Below are 18,129 nucleotides of genomic sequence, written 5' to 3' on the forward strand. Positions count from 1 at the left end.
GGCCTCCCCACCCTCAAAACCCCAGCAAAACATATTTACCGATTGGGACAATATGGATATCAAATGAAAGGAGTTTAAAAGAAAAGTCGATATAAAAACATATTCCTTGGTGTTTGAGGCGCCTTCCACCCCTCAAAAAACCCTCAACATGACTTATGGGTATCAAATGAAAGGTATTTGAAAGTCGAGTACACATCTGTTATAGGAATTTGGACCAAAGTGTCTACGAGCCTCTCTTATCATGTAAACCCCCAAAACGGGCTTGAACGTTCAACATCACAAAATGGGTATAAAATGAAAGGTCTTTGAGAGTTGACTACGAATTTTATATACACAGTTGGAACAAATTCTGGGACCGGTCATCGATCGGGATAATATGGGAACTAAACGATAGGTCTATGACATTAGATTTCGAATCTAATGTAGATATAATGATTAAACAATCTGGGTTGCGCCTGCCATTCAGCCAGACAGGTAGATCTCAACATGTAGATCAGCCAGACATCCACTCAAATGAATTGACTTTTGAGTCTTAGCGTCGGGGGGACCGAACCTCTGCTCCCAATAAAAACAACAACAAACTGTCATGTAGGACGACCGAGAATATATTGAATTTAAATGAAAAGACGTGTCAGAGGGCAATCGCCCTCCCCCCATCCTACTTCATACAAGGAATTAAAATTTAAAAATGAAGGCCGATCAGGATAAAATAGGACACCAATAAAAGGCCTTTGGTAGGAGAGTACACTTTTAACCCTCAAATTAGGATAGACAAAGGAGGACCTGCGAATCTTTAACAAGTAAAAGCGTGCTAAGATCGGCCGGGCCGAATCTTATATACCCTCCACCATGGATCGCATTTGTCGAGATGCTTTCCCGGTATCTCTTCTTAGGCAAAAAATTATGTAAGAAAAGATTTGCTCTGCTATTAGAGCGATATCAAGATATGGTCCGGTTTGGACCACAATTTAATTATATATTGCAGACCTGTGTAAAATGTCAGCCAATTCGAATAAGAATTGCGCCCTTTGGGGCTCAAGAAGTAAAATAGAGAGATCGATTTATATGGGAGCTGTGTCGGGCTATAGACCGATTCAGACCATAATGAACACGCATGTTGTTGGTCATGAGAGAATCAGTCGTACAAAATTTCAGGCAAATCGGATAATAATTGCGACCTCTAGAGGCTCAAGAAGTCAAGATCCCAGATCGGTTTATATGACAGCTATATCAAAACATCGACCGATTTAAACCTTATTTGGCACAGTTGTTGAATATAAGAATAAAATACGTCATGCTAAATTTCAGCCAAATCGGATAGGAATTGCGCCCTCTAGAAGCTCAAGAAGTCAAGTCCCCAGATCTGTTTATATGACAGCTATATCAGGTTATTTACCATTAGAACCATACTTGGCGCAGTTGTTGGATATCATAAGAAAACACGTCGTGCAAAATTTCATTCCAATCGGATAATAATGGCGCACTCTAGAGGCTCAAGAAATCAAGACCCAAGATCGGTTTATAGGGCAGCTATATCAAAACATGGACCGATATGACCCATTTACAATACCAACCGACCTACATTAATAAGAAGTATTTGTGCAAAATTTCAAGCGGCTATCTTTACTCCTTCGGAAGTTAGCGTGCTTTCGACAGACAGACGGACGGACAGACGGACAGACAGACGGACGGACGGACAGACGGACAGACAGACGGACGGACGGACAGACGGACGGACATGGCTAGATCGACATAAAATTTCACGACGATCAAGAATATATATACTTTATGGGGTCTCAGACGAATATTTCGAGTAGTTACAAACAGGATGACGAAATTAGTATACCCCCCATCCTATGGTGGAGGGTATGAAAATGAAGGCCGATCTGGATAGAATAGGACACCAATAAAAGGTCTTTTGGCAGGAGGGTACACTTTTAACCCTCAAATTAGGACAGACAAAGGAAGTCCAGCGGATGTGGTATCCCAAGTGGTATATCTGAAATAAGATTTTGAATTTAAATAACCATTTAAATAAAATTAATTTGTGTAGATCTGAACGAGACCCGTAGCCTTGAATATCTTGACAGCCACCTTTAAAATGCATGACTTTATAGGCCTCAAACAAAATCGTGCTCCAGCACGGTGCAGATATTATTTCAGGGTCCGCACCCTAAACTATCTTCAAACCGGCCATGTTTGCCTATTATGGCAATTAATTCCGGGCTCGTATCTCCCCATAAATTCTCGCTATTCCAATGGCAATTGGTTCTCAAATAAAAGAAATTTGAGAGTAGAGCACGATACTCATATTTTTTCAGGGCTAAGTGCTTGAGTGGCCGTCCCACTCTAACTGAACATATTTATGGACTATGGCAAAAAGGGGCAAAAATCTGATATCTGCTTTATGGCCAAGTGTTTCAGGGGCAGGGATATGATATACACATGTCAGTATAGTGCTCCGATAAAATAAGAGAGCGAAAGAAGGCGCAGCGAAGTGGGCCCTTTCCAGCTAGTACAATAGTTCCTAAACATAATGGTCCTACATAAACTTGTCTTCCATTTTTACCTCTTAAAGTCAGATGGCTTGATGTTTAGTTCTTTGGTTGAATTTTAGAACTCATTCTTGGCATCCGGTTTTGGTTTTGACACTTCTGGTAGCACCATGGAATTTGTCTGAAATTTTGTGACATTTCGCATAAAGTTTGCAACGAACCGCTCCCCAAAACCCTTAGAAACCGCTTTAATTCCAAAATTAAGATTAGCTTATTGAGTCAGTCTGCTATTCCAACTCTCTTGAATAAATTTAATTTACTTGTTATCCTTTATTCAATGTTTTTGTTAATCACTCTACAATTGCAGCGAACGAGTACTTTAAACTCCTTTTAAAGACAAGAGTTGTTTAACAAAAGTTTTCTTCATTTTGTTTTTTCATGGGAATGCTAACTGGCCTGCCATAATTTAGCCGGCATACTTCATGTGTATACAGCACTAAAGTAGAAATACGAACCCGCCAAGATAATTGGCCCACAGAGCAAGGTAATACACAGTCATAGTCATAGCCATATTCGCTCAGGTGATAAAAAAGGAAAATAATGGTCTTGACTCGAAGTATGAATGTAGTAGGTTCGTGTAAACACATGACGGCTAACATCCTTTCATTTGAATACATGCTACATATACAGTAGTGGAGTATAATGCTAAACATAGCTATGGTGGATCCCTGTTTAAATGTTCCACATGTTGAAAACAGGACCCTAAGTGCTTGCAATGAGCCAAAAAGGGAGACAAATGGAGACAAAGGGAGAGAGAGAGAGAGGTGGAGATAGATAGGGCCAAGGATAAATATAGAACAGAGCACACCGCACACAGCCAACGAACCAAGTCGAACAAAGTTTGTACATTAATATTAATTTTCTTGTCATAAATCCAATGAAACGTGCGACTGTGACAGTTGTAACTACCAAAATGACTTTTACTTTTTGTTGTGCTCCCTATCTCCTCCTCCGCCGCCGTATGCTGCTAGGTCCTGCCTGGGGTGTCCTTTTGATTTCAGTTACTATGACATACGTTTTATTGTTTGTTTGTTTTAACTTGCCTGCTTGGGCCATGACTGTTCGGTTCTAGCTTTTTGCCTATCCACAATATATAGAGGAAGCTCATTTGCTTTTGTTGTCCCAACATTTAGCCTGAAAGTCTACATTTTGTTGGTACATAGCTACTCGCAGGTTTCGTTTACAGCAAAAGTTTTGCATAAACGTTTTTGGGGACGCCTGCTTGTAATCGTTGCCAGCGGTAGTGGTAGTAAGTGAGCAAACAAGTGTTTAAATATCGGTCGATTGGTTACTATTTGGGTCAATAGTCATGTGCATAATAAAAATGTTAGCCAAGTTGTTTGGCGTGTCGCATATGGCCATGCTTGCATATGAAAATTCATATTCTAATCATGGTAATGGAAGCATGATGCAGTGTCGCTTTGGTATGAATAAATTATGATGCCTACAAAACCTATATAGAGTTGCAAGCAAACAAATGAAAAAAAAAAATGCGACCAAAGACACCAAAATTAACGTGGCTATGAAATTGTACTTGGCACTCACCTAAGGGCTGGCTTCATTAAACATTTATAAAGTAGCCCTAAAAGTTTATAAATGCTTTCTGTTTTATGTTAGCTCTCTTTTTTTTATGAGTCAAATTTAATGTAGTGTCTATTATATATACCCTACACCACCACTATTGTACAGGTTATTATAAACTTAGTGCATTTGTTTGTAACACCTAGAAGGAAAAGAGATAGGCCCATTGATGAGTATACCGATGGACTCAAAATCATGATCTGGCTATGTCCGTTTGTCTATCTGCCCGTCCGAATGTCTGTCCATTTGATTTTGGGTACAAACTAAAGGTTACAATTTAATTCCGATCGTCTTCAAATTTGACAAATGGATTTTTTTTTTTTTGGTGCAGAGACGATGTCAAGTAAAAGCGTGCTAAGTTCGGCCGGGCCGAATCAGCCAGTTCGAATAAGAATTGCGCCCTTTGGGGGCTCTAGAATTAAAATAGAGAGATCGATTTATATGGGAGCTGTATCAGGCTATAGACCGATTCAGACCATAATAAACACGTATGTTGATGGTCATAAGAGGATCCGTCGTACAAAATTTCAGGCAAATTGGATAATAATTGCGACCTCTAGAGGCTCAAGAAGTCAGGACCCCAGATCTATTTATATGACAGCTATATCAGGTTATGAACCAATTTGAACCATACTTGGCACAGTTGTTGGATATGGTAACAAAACACGTCCTGCAAAATATCATTCCAATCGGATAAGAATTGCGCCCTCTAGAGGCTCAAGAAGTCAAGACCCCAGATCTATTTATATGACAGCTATATCAGGTTATGAACCGATTTGAACCATACTTGGCACAGTTATTGGATATCATAACAAAACACGTCGTGCAAAATTTCATTCCAATCGGATTAGAATTGCGCCCTCTAGAGGCTCAAAAAGTCAAGACCCAAGATCGGTTTATATGGCAGCTATATCAAAACCTAAACCGATTTAAACCATACTCACCGCAGTTGTTGGAAGTGATACCAAAACATCACGTGCAAAATTTCAGTCAAATCGGATCAGAATTGCGCCCTCTAGAGGCTCAAGAAGTCAAGATCCAAGATCGGTTTATATGGCAGCTATATCAAAACATGGACCGATATGGCCCATTTACAATACCAACCGACCTACACTAATAAGAAGTATTTGTGCAAAATTTCAAGCGGCTAGCTTTACTCCTTCGGAAGATAGCGTGCTTTCGACAGACAAACGGACGGACGGACATGGCTAGATCGACATAAAATATCGCTATGATCAAGATATATATATACCTTATGGGGTCTCAGACGAATATTTCGAGTAGTTACAAACAGAATGGTGAAATAAGTATACCCCCATCCTATGGTGGAGGGTATAAAAATCGGCTCAGATTTGGATATAGTTCCTATATATACGTTTATCCGATTTGGACTTATATTGCAATAATGTGGCCTTTGGTTCACTGATTCTATTGAAATTTGGCAGGAAGGATTTTCTTGCAGCTCTTAGCATTACTGATGAATTTCATAGAAATCGGTTCAGATTTAGCTCTCATATACAATATATATATCGCCCGATTTTCACTTCTAGAGCCACTGCAAGCGCTTTCATTGACCAATCCTGCCAAAACTTTGTACAACGCTTTCCTCGACGACTTCCACGATATCAGTAAAGTTTAGTCGAAATCGGTTCAGATATAGATATAACTTCCATATGTAAATTCGTCCGAATTTGAGAAATTATGCAATAAAGTGCTCATTTTCACAAAATTTACCAGCAAGGACTTTCTTTTGACTCTAAATATTGCTGGTGAATTTCAAAGAAATCGGTCCAGATTTAGCCACTTCCAGCGCATTTATTGACCAATCAAGTCACACAACTCTTTCCTCGAAGCGTACCACAATAGCTGTAGTGTTTGGACGAAATCAGATCAGATTTAGATATAGCTCCTATATAAAGGTTCGTCTGATTTTGAGAAATTTTTCAATAACATGCTCATTTGTTAACTTGCAAATGCAAATTTTTCCCATGAACATTCCACTAAGGAACAGGGGCTATAACTTCTCATATATCAATGAGTACTGTGCGATTCAAGTTTATGCTCAATGACTTATTTGTTAACTTATTCTCCCAAAATTTGACGGGAAGGATTTTTTCTTGACTCTCGACATTACTTGCAAATTTCGTAGAAATCGGATCATATTTGGTTATAGCTTTCATATATATATTTCGCCCGATTTTTACACCTAGAGCCCCTGCAATCACATTTTACGATCCATCTTCCTAACACTTGGCACAACGTTTCCCTCGACGTCTACCACAATATCTAAAAAGTTTGCTCGAAATCGGTTCCAATTCAGATATAGCTCCCGATTTTCAGAAATTTCCACATAGCGTTTTTATACATTTTCGTCATTCTGTTTGTAACTACTCGATATGTTCGTCTGAGACCCCATAAAGTATATATATTCTTGATCGTCGCGACATTTTATGTCGATCTAGCCATGTCCGTCCGTCCGTCCGTCTGTCTGTCGAAAGCACGCTAACTTTCGAAGGAGTAAAGCTAGCCTCTTCAAATATGGCCATATCGATCCATGTTTTGATATAGCTGCCATATAAAACGATCTTGGGTCTTGACTTCTTGACTTCTTGAGCCTCTAGTGTGCGCAATTCTTATCCGATTTGAATGAATTTCTGCACGAAGTATTTTGTTACGATATCCAACAACTGTGCCAAGTATGGTTCAAATCGGTTTATAACCTGATATAGCTGTCATATAAACAGATCTGGGGACTTGACTTCTTGAGCTTCTAGAGGACGCAATTCCTGTCCGATTTGGCTGAAATTTTGCAAGACGTATTTTATTCTTACTTTCAACAACTATGTCAAATAAGGTTTAAATCGGTTCATAACCTGATATAGCTGCCATATAAACCGATCTGGGATCTTGACTTCTTGAGCCATTAGAGGACGCAATTCTTATCCGATTTGGCTAAAATTTTGCATGAGATGGTTTGTTATGATTTTTAACAACTGTGCCGATTATGGTTTAAATCGGTCTTTAACCTGATATATCTGTCATATAAACTGATCTGGGGTCTTGACTTCTTGAGCCTCTACAGGGCGAAATTTCTATCCGATTTGTCTGAAATTTCGCATGACATATTTCGTTATAACTTCCAATAACTGTGTCAAGTATGGTTTAGATCGGCCTTCCACCTGATATAGCTGCCATATAAACCGATCTTGAATATTGACTTCTTGACCAACTGGAGGGCGCAATTCCTATCCAATTTGGCTGAAATTTTGCGTGAAGTGTTTTTATTATGACTTCCAACAACTGTGCCAAATATGATTCAAATCGGTCCATAACCAGATATAGCTGCCATATAAACCCATCTGGGATCTTGACTTTTTCAGCCTCAAGAGGGCGTAATTATTATCCGATTTGGCTGAAATTTTTGTACAACGGCTCCTCCTACGACCTCAAACATGCTTGTCAAATATGGTCTGAATCGGTCTATAGCTTGATACAGCTCCCATATAAACCGATCTCTTCATTTTACTTCTTGAGCTGAAATTTTACACATAGACTTATACTGTGGTCTCCAACATTCAATTCAATTAGAATAATTCTTTTCGTTTATCCGTTATTTGTCTAAAAAGATATATCGGGAAGAACTCGACAAATGCGATCCCTGGTGGAGGGTATATAATATTCGGCCCCTCGAACTTAGCACGCTTTTAATTGTTTTTCATTATTTGCTAAATCTAATTTTTCTCTTGGAGGCCATCGCAGCGCAGAGGTAAGCATGTCCGACTATGACGGTGAACGCCTGGATTCAAATCCGGGCGAGAACATTAGAAAACAAATTTTCAGAGGTTGCTATCCCCTTCTAATACTGGCGACATTTGTAAGGTACTCTGCCATGTAAAAAACTCCCCATAGAGGTGTCGCACTGCGGCACAACGTTCGAATTCGGCATTAAAAAGGAGGCCCCTTATCATTGAGCTTAACCTTGAATCGGACAGCATTCACTGATATATAGGAAGTTTGTCCCTGTTCCTTAATGGAATGCGCATGGGCAAATTTTCAATTAGCAATTTTTTAACAGTTACTATGTTTATACCCTGCACCACCACTGTGGTATAGGGTATTATAGATTTGTGCATTTGTTTGCAATGCTTAGAAGGAGAAGAACTAGATCCATTGATAAGTATACGGATCGACTCAGAATCACTTTCTGATTCGATTTAGCCATGTCCGTCTGTGAGTCCATGTACTTTTGTAATCAAAGTGCAGGTCGTATTTGTTGTCCGATTGTCACGAAAATTTGCACATGTTTTTGGCCCATGGACAAACGCTATTGATTTTGAAAAAATTGGTTCAGATTTAGATATAGCTCCCATATATATCTTTCATCCGATATGGTTTTTTAAGGCTGTAAAAGCCACAATTTTCGTCCGATCTCAACAAAATTTGGCATTGGGTATTACATTTGACATCTTCATATGTGTGCAAAATTTTATATAAATCGGTTAAGACTTAGATATAGGTCCCATATATATCTTTCATCCGATATGGTCTTTTATGGCTGTAGAAGCCAATGTTTTAGCCCGCTCTTTAAAATATTTTGCATGAAGTGTTTCATTCGACGTCCTAATATGTGTGAAAAATTTCATGAAAATCGGTCCATTATTTTTGTCCGATATTTAGAAAATTTGGCATTGGGTATTTTATTTGAGGTCTACATATGTGTGCAAAATTTAATAAAAATCGGTTCAGATTTAGATATAGCTCCCATGTATATGTATCGCTCGATTTGCACTTAAATGGCCGTAGTAGCTAAAGGGTGATTTTTTTGAGGTTAGGATTTTCATGCATTAGTATTTGACAGATCACGTGGGATTTCAGACATGGTGTCAAAGAGAAAGATGCTCAGTATGCTTTGACATTTCATCATGAATAGACTTACTAACGAGCAACGCTTGCAAATCATTGAATTTTATTACCAAAATCAGTGTTCGGTTCGAAATGTGTTCAAATTTTGACAAATTTTGTTCAGCGATGAGGCTCATTTCTGGTTGAATGGCTACGTAAATAAGCAAAATTGCCGCATTTGGAGTGAAAAGCAACCAGAAGCCGTTCAAGAACTGCCCATGCATCCCGAAAAATGCACTGTTTGGTGTGGTTTGTACGCTGGTGGAATCATTGGACCGTATTTTTTCAAAGATGCTGTTGGACGCAACGTTACGGTGAATGAACACATTTCGAACCGAACACTGATTTTGGTAATAAAATTCAATGATTTGCAAGCGTTGCTCGTTAGTAAGTCTATTCATGATGAAATGTCAAAGCATACTGAGCATCTTTCTCTTTGACACCATGTCTGAAATCCCACGTGATCTGTCAAATACTAATGCATGAAAATCCTAACCTCAAAAAAATCACCCTTTACAATTTTCAATCGATCTGCACAAAATTTGGCACAGACTGCTTTGTTACTGATCTTTATATATATGTAAAATTTCATCAAAATCGGTTTTGATGAAATTTAGATATAGCTTCCATATATATCTTTCATCCGATTTGAACTATTGGGTTGCCCAAAAAGTAATTGCGGATTTTTCATATAGTCGGCGTTGACAAATTTTTTCACAGCTTGTGACGCTGAAATTGCATTCTTTCTTCTGTCAGTTATCAGCTGTTACTTTTAGCTTGCTTTAGAAAAAAAGTGTAAAAAAAGAATATTTGATTGAAGTTCATTCTAAGTTTTATTAAAAATGCATTTACTTTCTTTTAAAAATCCGCAATTACTTTTTGGTCAACCCAATATTAAGGCTGTAGAAGCCACAATTTTGGTCCGATCTTCACCAAATTTGGCGTGGAGTCGTTTTTGTGAAGTCTCAATGTATGTGTAAAATTCAGATTTAGATATAGCTCCCATATATATCTTTCATCCGATTTGGTCTTTTAAGGCTGTAGAATCCACAATTTTAGTCCGATTTTCCATGAGACGTTTAAATTGACGTTCCAATACGTGCGCAAAATTTCCTTAAAATCGGTCCTAATTTAGATATAGCTCCCACATATATCGTTCATCCGATATGGACATTTAAGGAAGTAAATTCCACAATTTTGGTCACATCTCTACAATATAGGGCGTGATATGTTATATTTCATGTCCCAGTATGTGTCAATAAAATTGGTACAGGTTTCGACACTTTAAAGATGTGGAAATCCAAATCGTTTGTCCTATGGTAGGAAAATCTTACAAAGTTCTAAATTGCTATTTCAATTGGTATTCAAATTAAAGTCTGACTAGATTTCGAGATAAGTTCTACAAATAAAAAGTACTAGATGCACTAGGTGGGGGAGGGTACTATATAGACGGCACTGCCTGACTTTTGCCCTTCCTTACTGGTTAATCTTACATTTCTCGTTCATCAAGGATGGTTAAGTTTTCTCTGAAATTGAAGAATATTCTGATAGATATAGAATACTATTTGCTATAGCAACATTAGCATTCATATCACACAATATTAGCATTTTTTGTCGCAATGTTATGGTGACACATTAAAACTGAAGCTGAATAACTTTAACCACCCATTATGGGCAAACTATACGCGAATGATAGACACCTTCTTGACATTCTGCAACAGTAGCAGCAGCAGCAGCAGCCGCAGCATGAGTATGGTTATATAAAACCATACATTTAAAACAAACATTATGACTTCTTATAAACACAAATACACACACACTCCCATATACGTATGTACATATGCCAACAACTAAAGGGATATATAAACAACAATAATTTTATATTATCATAAAAATGCATATGCGTTCATAAGGATACAATGCATTTGCTAGCACTTTTGCATGTGTGTGTGTGTGTGTTTGATATCTGTTTACGATGGCAGGCGTATACATATATACGCATATGTGTCATCAGAGTGTTTACCAATGTACCAATTCACTAACCATGGAATATTGCAGCAAGGTATGGTGCCTATGGTAATACGAATTGCACAGTCATCACCATCACAATCACTCCAACGTCATCAACATCGCGAACAGAGTTGCCATCTAAGATGAAAAGTGTGCAGTAGAAGCTTGCAATTATTTTTAACAAAAAACTGAAAAACTTCAATCAACTGGGTATTGCCGTAAACAAGTGGAACAAAATTGGACAGAAGGGTCGAGATATGGAGTACTATCTCTATACGTTTGATATGGCAGACTTTTAATAGCATCTGCTATGGGAGTGTTCGGTTGGGGGAGGTTTATTTTCACTTGGGTCTCACGTTATCCGTATTGAAAACGGTCGAGATAGGAAAAATCACCTGAAAAAAGGTTTGTGTAAAGTAAGTTTTTTCCCTTAAATTTTTGTGATATGGCAACTCTGATTATAGCGATGATTTCAAATGTAGGTCACGGCAGGTTGTAAAAAACAAAAAGTGGCAAAAGCGGCTTCATATATACGGTCGCATGTAAAATAAAAATTCAGCTCGTTTGTTTATTTGTTTGTTATTCTTTTTAGTTCGGTATCAGTTAGGACCCCCATCTCTCTCTCTCTCTCTCTCATCACTATGCGACTCAACGTTTAGGGTAGCATTGGCGGCAAGTTATGACCCCAAATGGGTGTTGGGAACAGAAGTGAACAGGAGAAAAAAAAATTACACGTAGTGTAGCAATGTTTATGGTTAATAATAATAATGTGAATTTATGGACATAGAAATAAAGATGATAATAAATAGTTTGCATGAAGGCACTTTCTATCTCTCTTGCACTCACATGGGCAAACAGACCCGGGGTCATATGCTAATATTTGCTTAATGCCGAGAACCTTAAAGTATGCTTTATAACAATTTAATGAGTCAGCCTTAGTGATAGGCTATTTCGCAATGATATGCTAGTTATGGCTTCATTGCCATTTGGAGCAAAGGCAGAAATTGGATCTTAATGAAAACAGTTAAAAATAGGAAAATATAATTATAACAATTAAAAGCAGTAAGGTGAGGCAAAAGTCAGGCGTAGCCGTTTATATAATACCCTACACAAAAATCACAAATATTTCAGGTATTTTTGTATGGAAACTCTCTCAAGATGTGAAACGATTCTAACGGAACCAAGCATAAGTACTCGGAAACTGGAGCCCGCTGTAGATCTTGTTACGGAGACCCCGAATGAGGTCTTTCGGAGGGCATGTCCGAAACGAGTACCGTGGACACTGAAATTAATGGTACTAAGAAAGCAAAGCCGGAGGCTCTTTAACAAGTCTAAGAGGGATAACAAGGTAGAGAGCTGGAACGAAAATCGCGAGGCCCTGGGCAGGTTCAAGAAGGAGACGAGAAGAGCGAAAAGGAGTTACTAGGCGAAATTCTGCGGAGAGTTAGAGGGCACTAGTGAGCATCTAGATAGCGCAAAGTGCTATCTAGGAATCCTAGCATTCGAAGCTCACCGTGGAGAGAAGTCGAAACACACACCGAGAACAACCAGGAGACGGTTGACTTTCTGATGGTATCCAGGAAGAGGATGCATTTACAACATCAAATACAAAGGCTGTAACGTACAAAAGCAAACATAAAAACAAATTTCCTGATAAAATTCCCACAAGGGTATCTGTTCAACAAATTCTGAAATTGAAAACTTTTGCAACGTAGATTGTGTCTAAGGTGTACAACCAAATAAAGTCAAATGTGACCTTCAAAGAGAAAGGGAGCCTATAATATGCTAGATGGAAGTTGGACGTGGGGGTTCGTGTTGCATAAAAACAAAACCAAAACAAGTAAAAAGGCATTAAGTTCGGCCGGGCCGAACTTTGGATACCCATTCAGACCGCTTTTGACACGTATATTGAAGCCGTTGTACAAAATTTCAGCCAAATCCGATAATAATTACGCCCTCTTAAGGTCCCAATAAGTGAAGATCCCAGACCGGTTTATATGGCAGCTATAAATGGTTATAAACCGATTTGAACCATATTTGGCACAGTTGTTGGAAGTCATAACAAAACACCTCATTTTTAGCCAAATCGGATAGAAATTGCGCCCTCTAGCGGGTCAAGAAGCCAAGATCCAAGATCAATTTGTATGGCAGTTATATCAGGCTATGAACCGATTTCAATCATATTTAACATAGTTGTTGGAAGTGATACCAAAACGTGCAAATTTCAGTCAAATCGGACGAGAATTGCGCCTTCTAGAAGCTCAAGAAGTCAAAACCCAAGATCGGTTTATATGGCAGCTATATCAAAACATGGACCGATTTGACCCATTTACAATCCCAACCGACCTACAACAATAACAAGTATTTGTGCAAAATTTCAAGCGGCTAGCTTTACTCCTTCAAAAGTTAGCGTGCTTTCGACAGACAGATGGACGGACGGATGGACAGACAGGCGGACGGACATGGCTAGATCGACTTAAAATGACATGACGATCAAGTATATATATAATTTATGGGGTTTCAGACGCATATTTCGAGGTATTACAAACAGAATGACGAAATTAGTATCCCCCCATCGTATGGTGGAGGGTATGAAAACAATTTCACCTAAGAGAGACAATGTAAGAAAGATATAAGTTATAGTCCGATTCGGGGCTCAAGAAACGAAATCGGGAGATCGGTTTATATGGGAACTGTATCAAGCTTTAGATCGATTCTGACCATATTGCACATGTATGTTGAAGGCCATGGGAGGAGCCGTTGTACAATACAAAATTTGTGCCAAATCAAATGAGAATTGCGCCCTCTAGAGGCTCAAGAAGTCAAGACCCAAGATCGGTTTATATGGCAGCTATATCAGGTTTTGGACCGATTTGAATCATACTTGGCACAGTTGTTGAATATCATAGCAAAACACGTCGTGCAAAATTTTATCCCAATCGGACAAGAATTGGGCACTCTAGAGGCTTAAGAAATCAAGACCCAAGATCGGTTTATATAGCAGCTATATTAAAACATGGACCGATATGGCCCATTTACAATACCAACCGACCTACACTAATTAGAAGTATTTGTGCAAAATTTCAGGCGGCTAGCTTTACTCGTTCGGAAGTTAGCGTGCTTTCGACACACAGACAGACAAACAGAATGACGAAATTAGTATACCCCCCATCCAATGGTGGAGGGTATAAAAATGTCCAAAGTAATACAAATTAAGGGCACCACAAAATCAATCCTGCGTCCCAGTAACATTTTATTCCCATCAGAGACTGGCGAGGGCAATCCTGGTCGTGCAAATGTCCATCACAGGGTTGAATCCGTGGAAATCTTTTCAGTGCCATCGTTAACGATGAGAAGAGCGATTCGCCGTTTAGATCGGTCGAACCGGAAGGAATCGTTCAAGCGGTGCTGCAAAAGTACCTTGTGGTTACTCTGCCATGGCTGGGATGGATTTTCAGGGCGAGCCTGGCATTATTCTACATACCGCGGGCATGGAGGGGCAGCTGGGTTTTATTCCCAAGGCTAAGAGGAAAGGATGCGAAGAATTTTAGGCAAATCAGTATGTCATCGTTTTTACTAAAAACTCTGAAAAGACTAGTTGATCTGAAGGTGAGGCAGACCCACCCTCACACCGTAGAATTTCAGTAAGGCACAATATGAATATCTCATGTGATGGCGATGGAAACGGCCCGAGATATCTCTCCAACAGAAGAAGTACACGATGGCGGCCTTCCTCGATATTGAGGCGGCATTTAATGAAGTGGAGATAGGGTCGATAATTGCCACCCTGGACCACAGGGGGATTCACCTGATTGTCTCCCGTTGGACGGATAGTATGACTCGCAGCGGGATTATTAATGCAGATTTGGGAGAAAGTGTGGTCAGAAAATGGGAGACAAGAGAAACGCCTCAAAGAGGGGTGGTACTTGATGATAAACGAAGTCCTATTGAATCTCAACTAGATGGTGTGAAACTTATCGCATAAGCGGACGACACATAAAAATATGCCATGTGAGAACGGGATGAGATAGCTCATTGGAGTTTGGAAAGTTTAGAACTGAGTGTAAGCTAGATCGAGGCCCTAGGTTGTCTAGGCCCTAAGTTTTCCACCATTTGGCAGGTCCGTAATGTTGGAAAATTCGATATATTAAAAATTTATTGGGCTGCCAAATCTTTGCTTGTGGTCCGATTTCCAAAATTTTTTCTGGATAGTGCTGAAAAATCCCTACAAAAAAGTCTTCTCCACTGATTTTCGACAATTCCTACCAAAAGGTCAGCTTGAGGTATACAGTATCTTTTTATACCCTCCACCATAGGATGGGGGTATACTAATTTCGTCATTCTGTTTGTAACTCCTCGAAATATTCGTCTAAGAACCCATAAAGTATACATATTCTTGATCGTCATGACATTTTATGGCGATCTGGTCATGTCCGTCCATCCGTCTGTCTGTCGGAAGCACGCAAACTTTCGAGTAAAGCTAACCGCTTAAAATTTTGCACAAATACTTCTTTTTAGTGTAGGTCGGTTGGGATTGTAAATGGACCATATCGGTCCATGTTTTGATATAGCTGTCATATAAACCGATCTTGGGTCTTGACTTCGTGAGCCTCTAGAGGGCGCAATTATAGTCCGATTTTACAAAAATTTTGCACATAATGTTTTAATATCACTTTTAACAACTGTGCTAAGTATGGTTCAAATCGGTCCATAACCTGGTATGGCTGCCATATAAACCGATCTGGGATCTTGAGTTCTTGAGCCTCTAGAAGGCGCAATTCTGGTCCGTTTTGATTGAAATTGTGCACGTGATGTTTTGGTATTACTTCCTACAACTGTGCGAAGTATGGTTCAAATCGGTCCATAACCTGATATACCTGCCATATAAACCGATCTTGGGTCTTCTTGAGCTTTTAGAAGGCGGAATTCTTATCCGATTTGACTGAAATTTTGCACGTAGTGTTTCGATATCACTTTTAACAACTGTGCGATGTATGGTTCAAATCGGTTTAGGTTTTAATATAGCCGCCATGTAAACCGATCTTGTGTCTTGACTTCTTGAGCCTCTAGAGGGCGCAATTCTCATCCGATTTGGCACAGATTTTATACAACGGCTTCTCCCATGGCCTTCAACATACGTATGCAATATGGGCTGAAACGATCAATAGCTTGTTTAGTATTTAGGGCGCACAACAAGCCGTTTATTTGCTCTGGTGTATATCCATAGTGGCATGGGGCGGATTAATATCCGCACCGTCTTTCCAATCTAACTCTTCCTTACTTACGTTCTGACTTCCAACATCAGGGCTGAGTGTGATCCGAATCAGTCTATAAACTGATATATCCGGCATACAAACCGATCCCCGGATTTGACTTCTGGAGCTCCTAGAGGCCTCAATTTGCACCTGATTTGGCTGAAATTTACAACAAAGACTTTTGTTTTGACTTACAACATCCATGCCCAATATGATCCAAATTGGTCTATACACTGACAAAACCAACATATAATCCACAATCCGAATGCGACTTCTTCAGTTCCTAGAGTCCTCAATTTTTACCTGATTTGACTTATATTTACCGCAAAGTCTTCTGCTGTGTCTTCCACCGTTCCTTCCAAGTATGATCCGCATTGGTGTAAAAACTGATACAGGGCCCTTAAAGACCGATTCCCCGATCTGACTACTTAAAGCGATTGCAGCCTCAACCAATTCCCGATTTGATTGTTGTTCAATAATTCAAATACAAACTAAGTTAACCAAGACACATATTTAGCGGAATCCACGGTGGTGGGTACCCAAGATACGGCCCGGCCGAAATTGACACTTTTTTACATGTTCATAATCATAATAACTTTATTCCCATAATCTAATCCTCTTAAAGGTCGACTTCCGCTCAGGTTAAGTTTTTTTTACATTTCCCTAAAATTCAGTACGCAGGGTTTTTTCTCCACTTGGTTAAACTTAAGAAACCATTGAAATACGATCAAATTATTTTCCAATAATATATGACAATGGTCCTCAATGACATTCATATGATTTCTTAAATTTCCCTCTTGTGTTTCTAGATCCCATCCAGTAGTTTCGATTTCATTAATGCATTGTACTCGTAATTTATGCATTCATTCATTCATTCGCAGTTTGCATAAATCCACATGGAATAAGAGCAGAATTAAATTTATTGAACCAATGCGGCGTTCAAGACTTCTGCAAATACATTTAGGACCTCTTTCCTACATTTCTACTCACTGACAATGAATTTCATGATTCTATTAATGCTCCCCCTTTTTTCGCTTTTCCTTCTTCTCTTTGTTTTTTTTTGCCATTATTTCCATATTAATTGACAGATTGAAGGTCGACAACAATGGAGGAGCTTGGTGCCCCAAACACATGGTCTCACGTGGCCTCAAGGAATATCTTCAAATTGATTTGTTGCAGGTCCATGTGCTCACTGGCATTCGCACTCAAGGACGTTTTGGCCGGGGCCAGGGTCAGGAGTACACTGAGGCATATGTAGTGGAATATTGGCGCCCCGGCATGGAGGGTTGGAAACGATGGAAGAGTATACATGGAAAAGAGGTAAGTCGAAACAACAAAAACAATTTAATTTTTATAAAATCGAAAATTGATGGGCTATAAAAAGCAAGTCAAGAGAGGAGATGTATTATCATAGATTAAAAATCAAATTTCAATGAAATGCAATGGCAAAGTTACCATTTAAAAATGTTAGTTTATGTTATTTCATGCTGGTGACATATGATAGAATTCCAACTTCAAAAAACTCCATGCGGCACCCTTTCTATAAAGCCAAACTTGAATTGGACGGTACTCATTCATGTGAGAATAGTTTCTCCTCTGTTCCTTAATAGAAAGGCTAAAGAAAAATCGATTTTTTCATGCATTTCCATTATTCCATCAAGCAGCAAAAGTTCACTCTGAGATACACGCATTGAATGCAACCATCTCTGGCCTGTCCCCCAATCTCTTAATACAGCAAACTGCATTTTGTGGCATCTCACCTACACTTTATCTTTTCATGCTTAACCTCCTTTGTTCATGAGCTTAGGTACGCCCCCCTTGTGTTG

At 39.1% G+C, this 18,129-nt stretch overlaps 1 protein-coding gene across 1 annotated transcript in view; it reads left to right on the forward strand.

The window, feature by feature from the left end:
* Positions 1-18,129, forward strand: part of LOC106085304 (epithelial discoidin domain-containing receptor 1) — a 903,344-nt gene that overhangs the window by 248,952 nt on the left and 636,263 nt on the right. The window contains exon 3 of the mRNA XM_059364462.1: positions 17,392-17,623. Coding sequence (XP_059220445.1) covers positions 17,392-17,623 — 232 coding nt within the window. The remainder of the gene's footprint in view (positions 1-17,391; positions 17,624-18,129) is intronic.

Source organism: Stomoxys calcitrans, chromosome 3 (genome assembly GCF_963082655.1).
Source record: "Stomoxys calcitrans chromosome 3, idStoCalc2.1, whole genome shotgun sequence".
Classification (NCBI taxonomy): Eukaryota; Metazoa; Arthropoda; class Insecta; order Diptera; family Muscidae; genus Stomoxys; species Stomoxys calcitrans.